Genomic DNA, 16,022 nt, shown 5'->3' with positions numbered 1-16,022 from the left:
ATGTCATCCAAGCTTCACCAAGCGCCCCCCTTTAGGGCAGAGCACATGGGCTCTCTCCTTCGCCCTCAGAAGCTCCTCGACATCCGCGAAGGCAAGATCCGCGACCAGGGTCTGTCCGAGGAGGAAGCCGGTCTTCCCGCCGTTGAGAAGGAGTCAGTCGTCGAGGTCGTCAAGCTTCAACGCGATCTAGGCATCAAGGGCGTCACCTCGGGCGAATTCAACCGCACCCGTTTCTGGGGCCTCATGTGGGATGAGTTCGAGGGCTCTACCCGCCTGCAGGATGCCGAGGCCAGCATGTTCCGGTTGTACCACCCCGATGTGGTGAGCCTTATCGAGAAGGATCGCAAGGTCATGCCTGGCGACTCCGTCATCGCCGGCGGAAAGCTGTCTCACTCGCCCTCAAAGTCCAAGTCGAACTTGCACGAGCTGCGTTTGGTGCAGGCTGCCCTGCCGAAGGAGGAGTGGAAGGATATCAAGTTGACCATGATCACGCCGGCTTGGTTCCACATGCGCTACAAGCAGGGCAGAGCATACACCAAGGAGGCGTACGCCAACGATGCCGAGTACTTCAAGGATGTTGCCAGGGTTTACCAGGCCGAGCTCCAGCAGCTTTACGATGCTGGCTTGCGCAACGTTCAGTTTGATGATCCCGGCATGGCTTGTGAGTAAGCCGAGTCTAGCAAAACTACAAGCGCTAATCTCTCGCAGACTTCTGCTCGCAACAGTTCCGCAAGGGCTGGGAGGAAGACAAGGACAACGACGGCACCGTCGAAGACCTCCTCGACGCCTACATTGCTCTGTACAACGACACAGTCAGCAAACTTCCCGAAGACATGCACACCGGTATCCATTTGTGCCGCGGTAACTTCATCGGAGGCCGTCACTTCGCTGAGGGTTCCTACGACATCATTGCCAAGAAGCTCTTCCAGAACCTGAACGTCAACACGTTCTACCTCGAGTACGACACCGAGCGTGCCGGCGGTTTCGAGCCCCTCCAGTTCCTTCCTAAGAACAAGAACGTCGTTGTTGGCATCATTAGCACTAAGGTCCCCAAGCTCGAGGACAAGGAGGAGATGAAGGCCCGTGTTCTCACCGCTGCGGAGTACGTCGCTAAGGGAAGCGGTGAGACCAAGGAGGAGGCGCTCAAGCGTATCTGCGTGTCGCCTCAGTGCGGTTTCAGCACGCATGAGAGCGGATACCCGCTGAGTCTGGAGGACGAGAAGAACAAGCTGTCTTTAATTAGAAAGATTGCCGAGGAGATTTGGGGCGAAGCCTAAATGGATGTACGAAGGCGCCTGTGAGGGGGAGTTAGGGGAGAGTGGGGTGAATAGGGTGTAACATTCAACATGAGAGGCTCAAGGAAGAGCGGGTGTAGATTACTTGTTACAAGCGTGCCTAAAGATGTTTGGTCTTTTTCTTTCAACCTAGTCTCATGAATCCAATGTCTTTGGTGACCATCCCTTTCAAATAATGTCATTCTATCTGTCAGGTTCAGCCCCTTGTTGTAGGCGCTTGCAGAGCGTGAGAGTAAATGGATCCCAACCTATCAAGCCGCATCAAGCACAGGTTCCAGAAGTCTCATAGCCTCTAACCATGTTCAACGAATTTAAGCCACCTTACTACCTGAGGTGGGTATGTTGCAAGGATGCAATCCTTGATTAGTTAAAGGGTGAGCAAGATTGTAGATGAGACTACACGAGAAAAAGAAAGTACTCAATGAGTTGGTGGGTTATGGACTGTTTGAAGGCATAGAGTATGATACTAGTACTAGAATATGTTGATTGAACTTCTTCAACCGGGTATTGAGCTAACCATTGAAGCGAAAGGGAAGAGAGTGAACTATAAAGTAGTCTGAAAAGGGGGTGAGTATGGCCTTTGCAAGCGAGATCTGCAATAGGTGCGGCCTTCACGGCCAAGAGGGTTGCCACAAGTTCAATTTAAATAGCTTTGACAGATCGAAGAAGGTTCGAGACACTGCTCGAGACTTTGCTCAGAAGAGAAGACTCGGACTCAGTGGTCTCAGCTGTCATGACGCTCCGGCTGGTCTCGCTGGACCTTCGCCGTGAGTGCATCTCCCGAACAAACTTGGGCCATGTATTCGTCAATACAAGATACTTGATGTGGCCCTGTGCACTATCAAACACCGTAGAGCCGAATCCCGCGGGAATATCACCGGTATACCGTGCTTGATGCCTGATGTCACCGCTACTCCCTGAGCTTGACCCTGTGCGTGACCTCAGGTAAGCATCATCGAAGGGCACAGCAATGTTAACAGAAGCGTCTTCTCCAAACAGGATGCGGGCGGGCTTGTCAAAGACTCTGAACAGCTGCTTCATCTCCTGGGAGGGAAGATTAAGAGGGAAATCAGCGTGCTCCAGGGAGATGAAGTCGGCGTAAATCTGGAGGGCGCGGTTGTATGCATCAAGTCTCTCTTCGTGGGCAAGGGATTCTCCCGAGGCCGAGTCGGTTATGGCATTCGGCCACGATCTTGACTTCCACTCGGAAATGCGGGCGAGGAATGCAATATTCTCACCGGAGAAGTCACTGAGGGCAGAAAACTCCTGCAAGACACCTTGATTCTCCCTTAGAGCGTGGTCGAGCGCGGTCATTGTCAACAAGCGACTGTCAATATCTGGACCAATATCGGTGGGATCCGTTTGGTAGACAATGGGCTGCCCCTTTTCAGCTTGTCTCGAAGAGCCCGGGAGTTTTCGGCCATGGTAAGATGCTGCGGTCGACGCTCTGAGTGCTGTTTGTGATTCGGTCTCCCATTTTGCGTTAGCAGCTGTGACGTGCTTCAAGAGGATACGGAGTCGTATGATTTGAACGAGTGGCACGAAGATTGTGAATATTTCAAACATCATAGTAGAAAGATGAATCCTATATCTTTACATCAGCAACGTAAGGAATTCCAGCAGCGGAGGGTTACCAACCATTGACTTGGGGGAAAGTACATGTTGATGGTGTTGAAGGCCGGTACATAAGATGCGATTAGAAACATCGGTGTTGCGTGAAGACTTTCCAGTGAGGCCTGTCAGTAAAGCTTATATATGATAAAAGCTCGTTGTGTAACTTCCTACATACCCTGAAAGGCAGCATCCGATAGTCTGGGTTCGCCAACCCATGGTATCTCGGATACTCCACGCTCGCCAGATGAGCGTCGGTGCAACCTACGGACTATCAGTTATCGGTAGAAGGAGGAAAGTCGCTGAGTGCAGGTGCGAGCGAGATGGAGTCGAGAGGAACCTACAATCCAAGTCCAAATGAACTGCCAAAGAACGGTCGGCCACCACTCCCATCCGCGGCCCAAGTCAATCAGTTGCTCAACTATGTTGTTCCCGCGGATTTCTGTGCCGGGGATGCCAAAGGTCGGATGGTATTTCTTGCAAGCCAACCACATGCCGGTTGTAAGCAGGCACTTGAGAGTATTAGTATCTCTCAATCAAACAGGACTTTTGAGTTCGATCATCCAACATACCTGAAATATCGCACCGATACCAATGAAGATCAGTATTTTCCTTCCGTAATCCATGTTCCTGAAGCGGCAGAGCCATGACGTCTTCGAGCCGTTACAGCCTCTCCGGAGACTACCAGCGCCAGTGCCAGTGAAGTGAAGCCTCTGCAGCTTTGCAACGTGCAGGAACCTGCTATTAGAGGCGTGAAAGCATGCGATACCCAGCGGAAACCAGATGCCCATCACAAAGTATTGAACGTCGTACGCGATTACCACAGGCATCGTCCCGCCGATTGGGTATGTAATCTGAGCCATGCACCAGTAAAGGTGCAGGAAAACGATGGAACCAAAGGCCAGAGGTAGACCTCGAAGTCTCAAGATGGGGCTCCTCCGGTTGGCCCAGAGGAAGGCCATACCCGCGAAGACGATTGCTGTCCATGTTGCGCAGAACGTGATGTAGAATATGCCAATTCTATCCCATTTTGGCGGCATAGGCGGGAAGTTGTAGATCGTGAGACCGGCCAACGCTGCGGGATCCATTGTTGAGACGGTTTGTTGTAGTGTTCGTACGTTGCATAGAGGAGGCAAGGGAGAAGGGAGGTTGTCATGATCTTCTTGAAGTTCTCGAGTACGGACCTGGGTAGGGGACAGCCGCACTTTTCAAGACAATAGCATTTTCGTGGATGTGGCATGCAAGACAAAGTGATTACCGCAGCAAGACCTCTTACAAGCCTCCCAAAGCGACGGCATTGGCACCTGAGAAGTATGGGGATCGCCCATCTAAGATCGCTAGATCCAGCCGAAGGATAGCGTGCTTGGCGATAATATTAAGGTGATACAGAGGCAAATTCCATCCGAGGCAGCGAATCCCCTTGTCCTGCGCTGTTGCCCTCGCATTGTGGCGTCCTTCAGCTTTGGAGAACACCCTTATTCTGGCATTTTGGATGGCCCACAACCCTTCAAGAATAGGGTGTTCGTCTCGACTCAGGTTGCCTCTGTTCCTTTCGGTCTTCCTTGCTTTTCTTCATCATGTCGATCTTTCGATACCGTCTGTGCTCCACTACCCCCCGGACCAGACCGAGCTCACTAGACGTTGCGACTAAGTCGCGCTACATGAGAGATGATCCAATCAGAGGATTACCGTTCTGTCGTGGGCTTTGCGATCTTCACGACTCAACCTCACCCAGGAAAAGCGAGATGAGGTGCCTTGCATGCGTCAAGTTTTGGAATCTTGGTGCTCAACAATGACTTAGTTCGAGAAATCCGAGTCAAACAGCCTGCTCGAAACCCCACGAGAACCCCTCATCCAAAGAGCACGCGTACCTACTTACTTCATTTGGGTGGCTGCGTCCTCGACCTGCTGTATATGCACTAGTGGTGGGATTGACAGCAATAGATGTCTGTTGATCCTTTTTAGGGCTCCAATTTTCTTCAACAACCGGTTCGCACCATCAACTTCTTTGAGGCGCGGCATTTGTGCAACCAAGTGAACAAAAAAGTTTGGAACTGTGTTCAATCATCGCAGTATCGGCTTGTTCCAAGGCCTTTTCGTACCCGTGGATGGAGGATTGATACACGTGGGTGGCCGAGAAGAAACCAGACGTAAGTCATCGAATCTCTCCAGAAAGAAACCATAACAGGCCATATCATGTACTGACAGAGTCTTGTGCTATTCGTGCTACCCTGAGGGCATTCGAAGAGCAGACCCAGAGTATTGGAGCAGGCCCATGCCACCAGATCAGATTTATCCCGAATCCAGAGACTTGGAACCCCAGGGTATTCAGGGGCCCTTGTAAGATTTACAGGCTTGGAAAGATCCCGGGAAATCGGCTGTCTCCCCCGGTCGATGCGAAAAAATGATTCCACAGAAGCCATCAGATCCAATCATGCCAAGACACCCAGTGTCACTAGTCCAGACTGCCATGTCTTATTCGTCTGGTCAGATGAACCACCTCTGACCAAGAATCCGGCACTTCAAAGCCTGTGCCTCTAGTGATCAATTGCGATCGTCGCTGTCAGCTCGGATCCAAGTCTACTGCATAAGTCTCAGCGAGGAACCGTAGATGGTGCTACATAAAGTCCACTATCCAAGATGGCTTCTCGTTAAAGTACCTTGTCTGCTATCCTTTAGGTACGATGACTTCATCATAGACCATGAGCTCCCTGGTATTTACCAGAAAGCAACGAAATGGTGCCCTATTCAGTTCAGGCCCCTTCTTTCGCAAGGTTCGACAGGAAAGGAAGCCACCTTGCGCCACCACGCGTTCTACTGCCGACGCACTTTCGAACAAAGACGGCAACCAAGCATCCGTCGACCGTTCCTAACGCCAAGGCATGGGCCAATCGGCTTGCTTTGTTTCGGCCCGCTACGTAGATAAACAATGTCAGTCGAAAGTTCGCGGCTCAAGCGCAATTCTAACTTGCCGTGACGCTGACCACAAAGGGCCTCGGGCCGGTATTATTGGATATTGGCGTACAGGCGTCATCAGTAAAATGCTACGTGGCCTATATCACATTATTAGTCGCCGATCAACAGGGTGTTCCAATGGTCCAAACCATGATGAGTTACGAGTATGATGTTTTTCAATGTGACCTTATTGTAAATCCGGCATCTAACCACAACGCCACTTATGACAGACTCTTGCCAAAACCGGTGCTTCTCTACCTTATATAATCAAGATTTCGGTCGAGGCCGAAAGATGATGGGACGGGGCCCTTGCCGCTCATTTGTCTTCCATAGCCATTTCCAAATACCTTTGGCTCGCTGACAACACTTGAATATTCCATGTGACGGCCGATTTCAAACTTACGACCTCATTATCAATTTATAACCTCCTGTGTTTCCAAGACATAAAACTCCGGCTGGCATAACAACTTCTAATATAGGGATGTGTGGTGTCTACTTAGGTAGATGTAGCTTACGTGTCTCGAAGACTTCTCACGTGAAGCCAGAAGCACACATTTACCGTGACACGATAGCACCTTGGCATGCCAAACATCAAGACTTCAACGTTCTCAGCCCTCCAAAACTTCATGTTTAGTTTGGTGCTTCATGCTTCACACCATGTTCTACTAGACTAGATCCCTTTTCGAATGATCAAAAGGGTAGAAAGTCAGAGGCTTTGGTATTTCTCGCAGGAAGCACCCTAGTTGCAAGACACTGTCATGGGAAACCCTCTAAGATCGATGGCAACTGATCGTAGGCCTTCTCAATTTGTGGCATACCGTGCCAATTGACGCTTGCTATATGATTCTTTAGCTCCTGCTGGCTACATACTAATCACGGCAACCATAACTGACAGATGAATAATGAATACCCTCTTTAAAGCATCATCAGACTTTTGTCCCTTTGATGAGTCTGTGCCAGGACATCACTTCATCGGATGCTTCACAAAGCCATTCGATTACATATGGTGAACGACAACAAACCTTACATGTAGCAACCCTGGAATCATGGATAGAATCTTGGGTTCAAAATACTGAGTTGATGAAATTCCATGTAACAGAGCCTTACATCCTTTGAAGTTTCTAGCCAGCGTAATCCTCCATTACCGTCACGACATGGAGATATAAAGCGGTCAGAGGCCGAAGAGAGATCAGACCCAGCGGACTGAACAGAGGTGGGATAGCAAACGCTTCCCTATCATCCGTTCGAATAGCTCCAGACCATGCCAGCCGGACTAAAGAGTTCGTCGTCAAGTTCGAGTCAGCAGTCCGTGTCGAGGTAATCGGCAATCATCGACACACTTTTCCACCCGATCTCCTCTCTATCGACCGTTCGATTCTCGCTAGAAGTTGCAAGCTTCGGTAGCCCAATGTTCGGCTCATCGCAGGAGCTGAACCATCGCCGTCACGATAACCCTCTATTTCAACCCAAAAGTTCCGATCGATACAACAATCCGGTAAAAGCTTCTGTCACGGGATACAGGCAAACATAGAAGCCTTACCTCCCGCTCTTAGCTCGCTTCCCGAATGTCTCTCAATCGACTATTGTGGCTGATAGTCTCTGCCGTCTTCGGGATGCCTCATTACCCTCATCCTCTAGACTCTCTCGAGCCGACGGACGCCACATCTCGCCAGCAATAGATTCTTCGTGTCTCTCAACCATGTGGTCGCCGTTGTACGAGCACGTGGCACCGACCCCTGAGGGGCTGAACGGTTTCCTTCCAGAACTTCTTCCGTGGAGAAGAAGAGATTGGCCGCTTGTGTACGAGAACATCTCGGGTGTTCTTGGCGTGTCTTGCGAGAAGGAGGCTTCATCCTTTTTCCTTCTCTTGCTGCCTTGTGTAGTTGTGGCTTGCTGGGAAGTGGTCTGACGGATGATGCTTGGCTTGGGGCCTGGTCACACCTGTATGTTGTGTACGACGCTGAAGGACTTCATGTCTCAGGGCAAGGTAATGGGGCCTCGGGCAGAGGCGGGGCAAATAGTATGGAAATCGGCGATGGTCTCTATTGAGCCGTTTTTGTTTCCAACAAGGCCAATCTTGTTTCTCCCACTTCTCAAACTACTTCGGTCTCCCCGATTGGACAGACAGAGGAGTTTCTACTTACTGACTCGACTGATGGAAGATTGCAGGTATCACGGCATGGAGGGTGGGATACCGAAACTTTCCGTGCCGCTTCGTGGTGAACGCACGACGATCTTCCGGCCGAGACACCGCTCGCATGCCTGGCATGTCGCTCAGCTGGAGCTTTGATGCCTTTCACGTCTGAAGTTTATTGAATCGAATGCTGTCGTCCTACGTCGCTCTGCCAAGGTGTCACTATCCCGGTGAACCGACTGGGGCCACGGTTGAACTCCCGAACACGTCAGAAAGATCGTCAGGGGCAGGCAAGAGCTTTTTTGGTCCAGCGTAACTGTTTCGAGATATGTCGATTTTGTATCTCGTGGTGTTTCCGGATCTGTATTGCCCACGGCCTTGGCTGTTCTACGGCCAACGTTGTTACTGCGCGGCGGCCGCACAGTATTATTTCTGATATCCCGCGGAGTTACAAGCCTATAAGGATAGTATTTCTAGAAGTACGACAGTCAATAGACCGGGTATATAGAATAGATCAACAAATTGATGCAATCGCCCTTCGTACCCGGACCCATACCACGCAATCCATGTCGGACACAGAGATTTACCTAGCCGCGGGAGAGATTAGGTCGACCCCAGGGCCCAGCTTCTCATCATAGCACTGAGCACACGGCACGAAGAGTCTATCACAGCCCTTATTCTGCCGAATCGCGTATCATTTCGATGGAAACGGGTCCCAGAAGGTCGGTCGAAATGCATAATGCAGGTCTGCCAGCGCGTTCTGCTCTGAGGGGCTACCCCCTTACCCTCCTCGGGTGTGCAAAGGTAGCTCCGAGCGCATGTCTCGGACGGGAAACGAGGCCAATATTTCCTTCCTTCTGTTCGACGGCGGCGATATGCATCTGCACTATGCCACGCGGGCGTCGTCGGCGGCAGGTAGGTGCCGGGTTGTCTTTGCGTGTGATGCTGAGACATTGCCTCGTGGGAAGAGGCCCACGAGAGCTGTGTGTGAGGGGCAGGGCGTTGATGCTCTGATGTTGACATGTTTGTAAATGAGTGGTGGCTTTTACGAAGATTTCGGAGTGCTCGCTCATGGAGAAGAAGGCCATCAACTCAGGGCAGGAGATTGAGCACTTTGCCCACCTTCAACAACGGCAATGACATAGACTGCTTATCGATAAAGACTCGACTTTTAGTTCAACATATGAGTTTCTGGCTTTCCGTACGTTCACATGTCGACATCCAATGCCTACGCAGTAGTCTAACTACCTGCGAGGAAGAGAGAAAAACTAGCATTAAAACACTAGTGCAGTGCAACACCACAAGTCGTGCTTGTGCTCACACACTTGACACTTCTCGTGGGGCCGCACAACAAACCATGCGATGTTGCGACATTGAAGCGGTTCCTGGATTCGTCGGAATGCCTCCTCGAGGAAGTATGTGCCACTGGTGGCGCATCGAAGCCTTGGCTAGACGTGCCTTTCTAAGCATCTTGTTGATGTATCTTGTTGTCATGAATAGGAGTTAGCAGTGGATTAAGCTGAAGATGGGAAGAACATCTAGGTGGTTTAGGAAAGGAGTATAAAGAGGCTGGATTCTTGTGAAATGGGGTTAGAAAAAACCTCAGAGACATCACTTGGATCACTACATTATAGCAACGGCTACTTTCTGACACTTGCACTCTCATCATCTTCAGACACTCGCTGAAGGACAACAACAACAACCCCGAGGCATTCAACTTGAAGAATACTCAAAGCAAAGAATTCCTCTGAACACTTTACACAAGACAAGATGGGCAAGCATACCTCCAAGCAATCTTCCTCGAAGTCCAAGAGTAAGAACATCAAGATCCCCAAACCTTGAAGACTATAGCTAAACGAACCCCCACCAACCAGGCTCCGGCAGCAGGCCATCCAACGGGAATAGCTCCTCCTCGTCCAGCACCGTGCCGGTCGACCGACCGTGGCAGGACGCATCGCTCCACAGAAGCCAAACGACGGCAACGACCACGGGGAGCCCCGGCAGTTTGTTGGGAAGGTGGCTGACGGAGCCGGCTCACCAGGGACCGTTCAACACGATCGCCGAGGTGCCGGCGGCCGGATCGGCGGCGGGGCATATTGACGGACGGCAGGGATCCGGGGCCTCGGCGACGTGTGCCACGTCCCAGCAGCAGCCGCGCTGAATTATGACATTTCAAAGTAGAGATTTCTACTCTGGCTATGGAACTGACCGATATTCTTGTTGTTTGGAGAGTTTCGCCATATGATCTAGGCTTCTTGTTTTCTCTTCTGTCGCTACATTCTTCACTTGAATAGACTTAGATGCACTTGCAATTAACATCTTCTCCCGCGATGAATTGGGAGAGCCTCTCCAATCTCTTACCCCACGCGTCATCGTGGAGATGAAGGGGTCCAGAATCCGTGCGCGAATTGTCAGAGGATATAGAGGGCTATGACTGGCTTGGTGTCATGGCTTGACGATGAAGTTGGATGGTGGCTTGGTATTTTCAGAAGCTAGTGGTCCGGATCACAGGTCTGCAAACTGCGAGGAACTCTGAGAGATTGAGGCCAAGGTGGCTGAGAATGGCGGCCATACCAAGCTCTGATTAGCGCCATCAGCCCCAACCAAGGTCATGCAGCATTAGTTGCCATTAAGCCATCTGGAAGACTTCCTTGTGCTGTTCCGTCTGAGTTCTGACATCGCCCCCAACGACGAAAGACAGAGTTTCGAATCCGTTCCTAATTCTCATCTTCGGGACCCGCGAACGCAAAGTGCCAAGGGAATCTCGTATTTACTTTTTTCGGTTCTTGCCCTGCCCTTTTCTTGGCTGTTGGCCCTATTCGGCACTCGTTCCCTCGGACGCATCCGGACAAGCGTGCCGAGCCCAACGGCGCAGCTTGGCAAGGCCCCCAAGGACCCAAAGCACAGATGGAGACGTCATGCAAGTTGCAACTTGCCGCTGGCCCCTCCGCAGGCGGGCCAAGAGGTTTAGAAGCACTTGAAAAGTCTCTCGAGGCTCGAGAGAGAGGTTGGCCAGAAAGATGCGGAATGATGGGGGATTGGAGTTAACAGAATACCCGGGCAATTGTGAGGGTGTGTGATGCTCGACGCGTGGGACTTATGGATTCGATAGTCTGGAGTTTGAGTATCATGTCTGGATTTTGGCGAGATTGGAGAGTTGCAACGGTGGTCGAAAGCTGACTGAGAGCCGAATTATTTTTGGGGGTGGGCGAGGAATTGTCCGGGGTTCAATTTCCCTATGCTCGCATTCAATGCGCGCCTACTGAGGAAGCTGTGGGATACACGGACAGACGCTTCCCAACTTATGTAAGCGGGTATAAATCGACAAGATGAGGTCAGCAAGATACGCAAGATACGTACTCTGTGTCTGGTGTTTCTTTACTCCGTACTCCGTACTCTCACTCTCACTCTCATTCTGGCTCATCTGCCTCACTTCGTACCTCTTTTACCTGACTCTCTTCAAGTCTCAACCCATCTGAATTGCTTGACTGGTCTAGGCTAGCCTGTATCCACCCTTCCCTGTCGGGGAGGGACAGCAAAAAGCATAAGCATAAAAGCAGAAATGAGACGGGCAGCCTACATGACGTCAAGCCCCGAAATCAGAAAGCCGCCATACTCAGTAAGCTTTGACCGAAATTAATTGGCAGCGGACGATGGGCACTGTTTTTGGTTTCATGCAAAATGAGTTTTCTCCAAAGTGTTCACGGTGCTTAGAGTGCTTGTGTTTCCCCAGGTTCACCCCCAAAGCAAGCTCAAACCAGAATAGCGCGACCATCGAGTCTAAAGAGGAGGAAGGGAAAATCCTTCGAGGTAACAGATCTCCAAGGTGCACCAACCGCCTATCTACCTATGTTTTGCGTTGAGATCGCTTCGCTTCGTCTTCACCATTGTCGGCCCCTTCTCCACGTGGATACGCCTCAGTAGAGAGGGTCGAGAGTCCACCCCTTTTGCGCCTCAGTTTCAGTAATTTTTGAGTGTTCCGGCAGGGAGGATGGCACGACGGCTAGACGGACGACACTGTACGGAAAATTGTGTGCGGTAGTTGGACGGTGGAGAAGGGGCTTCAAGGGGCGATTATTTTGTTTATTTGCAAGGGGCAGCAAGGAACACAGCGACGAGAATGTCACCGAATGATTGACTGAGAAGTGTTTGCAGGACGCGCTGATCGCTGGACGCAGGGCCGCTGAGACAGAGAAACGAGTGTTTGGGTCCCAGAAGATCCTCTCTTTGAGTCTCCAAGGTCTCCTCTCATGCTCTGGCGTCAATCGGTCTCTGACTTCCGCTCCCGCTTTCTGCAGAGTTCCCAATTCATTTGTTCTCGACCAGTCCACTTCGTCCCTGACGAGCGTTCCTCCACAAAATTCCTGCAGAAAGATTGGAAAAGCGAAAGACCGGATGGGCATAGCGCGCCCCTCCTCACGCGTAACCCAGCCACCCCCTGCACCACTTGACTCTTTCCGTCTTGCCGTCTTGTTACCTTAGGTACTCTATTGTCTCGAGTAAGAGACGGAGGGGGAACCCCAAAACGGAGGCTCCAGCCAAACGACATAACGGTTGTGAGCTAACAAGCTAAGTATGAGCTGGAGGTTGGCGCACCTCTTCAGCTTCTGTTATTGACGCCTCGTGCAACACGCGCGACACCTTTGTGACCGGGGCCTTTGTTCCCGTCCTAGACACCTAGATTGTGTTTACCAACGTATTGTCCGCGTTTTTGCAACCACAAAGAAGACTGAGGTGGCAGGGAAGGCAGTTGACAGGACAGCAAGCCATGAGAACGCCTTGTGCCGCAGAGGTGCCGCGATGGTGTCTTCGATTAGCCAAGCCCTTCTATTGTACGGATGGCTGGCTCTGCCGTAGAATGTGCCCAGCTCGCTCGGCCGGCCCGGGTAGCTCAACTTTTTAGCTGGCGCTGCACTGCCTGGTTTGTGCACTTCCATCATCGATATTGGGTGCCAAGGGGCCAATCGGTCAGAGATATACGCGGCAAGGTCAGTGAGTTGATGAGCATCACGGACTCCCGTGTTGCGTGCATCAGCTGCAGGAAGTGTCAGCAACACGACCTACTCCGTACGTGAGAGTGAGAATAATAATGAGAGTAAGATAGATCCCGAAGACCGCTGACAACAACAAGTTCAGTAGAAGAAAAAGCCAGCATCCAAGGTGTGACCGAGCCTTCCGAGCCACAGCGGGACGACTCCCCATGGAGATTCCACCATTCAGACTCCCATGGATACGGTACGAACACTCCGTACAGAATACGGAGGGTTGTCAACCCAGCAGAGGAGGGGAGCCACAACCTAAACCTGAAGATGCAGCAACCCTTGTCCCGCCCTCGATCAGGGACCGGACTGCTTTTCGCAGCTCGCTAGAGGGGAAACGCTGGTCAAGCTGGAACCCCGGACCCAGTTTCTGACCCAGCCAGTGGCCACCGGTCCGTCGAGTTGACGAGGAAGCCCGTCGTTCCCGCAGCGCTTCCCTTGCTTTCAGCGTAGCAAGGCCCCGGTGATCGTTAGTGTTTCCCCTCTTGGGCCCGTCGACAGTGTGTGTTGTCACTGTGGTTGGGGCCAAGTTTTATGTTGTCCGTCGAGTGTGGTGCTGCACTGAGATGTGGAAGTGGTGGTGCCGTGGATGATGGGATGGATGAAGGATGGGGGGGATGCAGGTGCTGTTTAGCCGTTTGCTGGGGCTGGCGCTTCTACATCGGCAGGTTAGGAGATGCCGGGAAATGTACTTGGAGTCACATACTGAAAGTGGTGGCAACAGAGGTACCATCCCCTGGGTCGTACCATCCCATCGATCCATCGCCCGTCCTTGGCCGGGTGTCTTACCGCGCATTTCTTGCTTTTTTGTCCTGTCGATTTCTCCCAATTGCCCATGGCCCATCGGCTCTGCCATCCAAATTCAGTCCCGTCATCAATTCTCCGTTTCTCTCATCTTGTCTCCTTCTCACCACCTTTCCTCCCTTCCGCTTCCTTTTCCTATCCGTCACCTTCACTTTCGCCAAATCATCGACACATTTCAATCAACCACGACCAACCCGGCCCCAGTCTCCTTCACCTCTCCCCTTCCCTTCTCCCGTCCATCTCTCTCCACACATTCGCTTCGTCGCCACCCAAAGGAGGATCCTCGAACCCATCCGCCGTGCCGACCAACATCGTCAAGCTTCACAGAATAGAAATCCGCTTCCCGATTATCGTCACTCGCTTGCACCACCTCGCCCCTGGCTGACCGACGTACAAACGACGAAGGATCCAAACCACAGTCCACTGAAACGTCGCTTTCAAGACCCATCCTACGTATACGAGAATCTCGCTTCCTCCTAATACATACGCCCCATCCTCCGAAGCCCGAGCCGACCGAACGCTGGTGACAAACACCCGCAATCGTTAGAATCCACGCTTCCTCGACGTGACGAATCGAACATCGAAAACGTCAGAAAGGCTCGCATACCCACGGAAATCTCTTCCGGGAATTTTCAGACTTGGCTTTCCTGCATCCAAACGAACATTACGACGCTTTGAAGCAATCTGTGCGGCAGAACCTGGGACGGCAGCTGGACCTGGCTCTACCTCGACCGACTTGGGACGAAATCCGCACGCTGACGTGCATATCCGCCAACGGCATTGTTCATCACCGTGGATTTTTCGCTGCGACCAAACTAAATCATCGAATTCGCCGCCGCCAACGGTGCATCGCATTCCTCTCTTGCCGCCAATCTTCTGGGCTTGACTCGCTGGATTGTGGCTCAATTTCGCACTCGTGCCACCCGACGTGTCTTGGACCACCGCAATAAGGAGGAAATACCACCATCGATTGCTTCCAACGTCTCCGCATTCCAACGACTTGTTTTGGCCGCAACGGCTGACAGGTTACTTACTTCCCTCCGAAATCCTTCTCCTTTTTCCATCTTGAACGCTCCGTCTCTTCCCTTTCCCTCCAACAATTCGCCAACACCGTCAAGATGTGTAAGTGACAGTTCACCAATTTACAACGATGGCCCATTGACTAAACATGATGCAGCTGGCCTTTCAACAACGATTATGCCCTTTGCGCAGTTGCCCGCGTGCGCTGTGAACTGTGGCCCCCTCTACGACGCCAACGGCGCCTGCGTTCCTCCTGCCGTTGCGGCAGCTGACGCCAACACCTACGACAGGTGTTTCTGCAGCCAAGGCGCTCTCCAGGCCTTCTCAACAGCCGCCGGCGGTGTCTGCCCTGCTGCTGGGTGTGATGACGCTGGCTTCAGCAGTATCCAGGGATGGTACACCTCATTTTGTAATTCCGTGACTGGCGGCGCTGCCACTGCATCTTCGTCATCAGCAGGATCGACCTCAACAAGTGGAGCTTCAAAGGGAACCAACAGTGGAAATGGAGGCGATTGGTAAGACGATCCCAGAGCCTTGTATACCCAGCCATTGCTAACCAAACAATCAGGCTTTCCAACCACTGGAGATGGGTCGTCATGCTTGTAATCCTCGTTGTCGCCATCGCTGGCATCTGGGTTGGCGCCTGCATCTGGCGCCGACGCTACCTCCGCCGCAAGGACCGCATGTACGAACTTGGCAAGCACGCACACAAGGGACCCAGCGGCATCATTGCTGGTTCTGGTGTCAATGTTAACCAAGCTGGTATCGTCAACTCCCCCGGCCAGTTCATGGCCGGCCCGCCGCCGGCCGTATACGATGAGAAGCCCCCCAAGGAAAAGAAGAAGTGGGTTGTCAACGAGCGGACATAGAAGTGCATCTTCAGTAGACATGTGCGGCATCACTCTTCATCACAATCTCTCAACGGCTTAACGAGACGGCGTTCACATTATCTTTATGGCATCGGTGTTTGTACATTCACACATACTTGTTCCTAGGCAATACTTCCTTTGCTCTTTTCTCCTTTGGTCATCGATTAGGCGTACGGCTGGAAACAATGGAGGACTCTTGTCGTTGGACACAATCAGCATTGGTGGTCCTGATACTTGACAGTGACACCTCGCAATCAAAAGGGTGGGTTTGAAGGGAGCGAAACAGGCCGATGGC

The 16,022-nt window shown here is 51.8% G+C and overlaps 5 protein-coding genes across 5 annotated transcripts; 4 read left to right on the top strand and 1 right to left on the bottom strand.

The window, feature by feature from the left end:
- Positions 1–1,277, top strand: BDP55DRAFT_691681 (5-methyltetrahydropteroyltriglutamate-homocysteine methyltransferase; the record flags this gene model as incomplete). The annotated part of the gene is made up of 2 exons (XM_060577007.1): positions 1–661; positions 709–1,277. The coding sequence occupies 2 exons, from the start codon at positions 1–3 to the stop codon at positions 1,275–1,277; spliced, it is 1,230 nt and encodes a 409-aa protein (XP_060433278.1).
- A 546-nt stretch (positions 1,278–1,823) lies between these two features.
- Positions 1,824–3,994, bottom strand: BDP55DRAFT_576745 (uncharacterized protein; the record flags this gene model as incomplete). The annotated part of the gene is made up of 5 exons (XM_060570787.1): positions 1,824–2,880; positions 2,934–3,017; positions 3,085–3,170; positions 3,251–3,418; positions 3,479–3,994. The coding sequence occupies 5 exons, from the start codon at positions 3,992–3,994 to the stop codon at positions 1,938–1,940; spliced, it is 1,797 nt and encodes a 598-aa protein (XP_060433277.1). The 3' UTR covers positions 1,824–1,937.
- A 5,771-nt stretch (positions 3,995–9,765) lies between these two features.
- BDP55DRAFT_725732 (uncharacterized protein) lies at positions 9,766–10,156 on the top strand (the record flags this gene model as incomplete). The annotated part of the gene is made up of 2 exons (XM_060579045.1): positions 9,766–9,808; positions 9,870–10,156. The coding sequence occupies 2 exons, from the start codon at positions 9,766–9,768 to the stop codon at positions 10,154–10,156; spliced, it is 330 nt and encodes a 109-aa protein (XP_060433276.1).
- A 3,163-nt stretch (positions 10,157–13,319) lies between these two features.
- On the top strand, positions 13,320–14,349 carry BDP55DRAFT_411759 (uncharacterized protein). The gene has a single exon (XM_060567376.1). It carries the CDS (start codon positions 13,569–13,571, stop codon positions 14,316–14,318), a length of 750 nt encoding a protein of 249 aa, XP_060433275.1. The 5' UTR covers positions 13,320–13,568; the 3' UTR covers positions 14,319–14,349.
- Positions 14,350–14,956: 607 nt separating this feature from the next.
- Positions 14,957–15,727, top strand: BDP55DRAFT_628886 (uncharacterized protein; the record flags this gene model as incomplete). Its single annotated transcript, XM_060571953.1, has 3 exons — positions 14,957–14,960; positions 15,016–15,373; positions 15,427–15,727. 3 exons carry the CDS (start codon positions 14,957–14,959, stop codon positions 15,725–15,727), a joined length of 663 nt encoding a protein of 220 aa, XP_060433274.1.
- Positions 15,728–16,022: the final 295 nt, after the last annotated feature.

The sequence above is a fragment of the Colletotrichum godetiae genome (genome assembly GCF_030913485.1).
Source record: "Colletotrichum godetiae strain CBS 193.32 chromosome Unknown BDP55scaffold_8, whole genome shotgun sequence".
Classification (NCBI taxonomy): Eukaryota; Fungi; Ascomycota; class Sordariomycetes; order Glomerellales; family Glomerellaceae; genus Colletotrichum; species Colletotrichum godetiae.
Note: the sequence above shows the minus strand (reverse complement) of the source record. Positions and strands in the feature narration are given on the sequence as shown.

Excerpts from the sequence above, each read along its gene's own strand:
- BDP55DRAFT_411759 (XM_060567376.1), top strand. The coding sequence starts at position 13,569 with ATGTTGTCCGTCGAGTGTGGTGCTGCACTGAGATGTGGAAGTGGTGGT.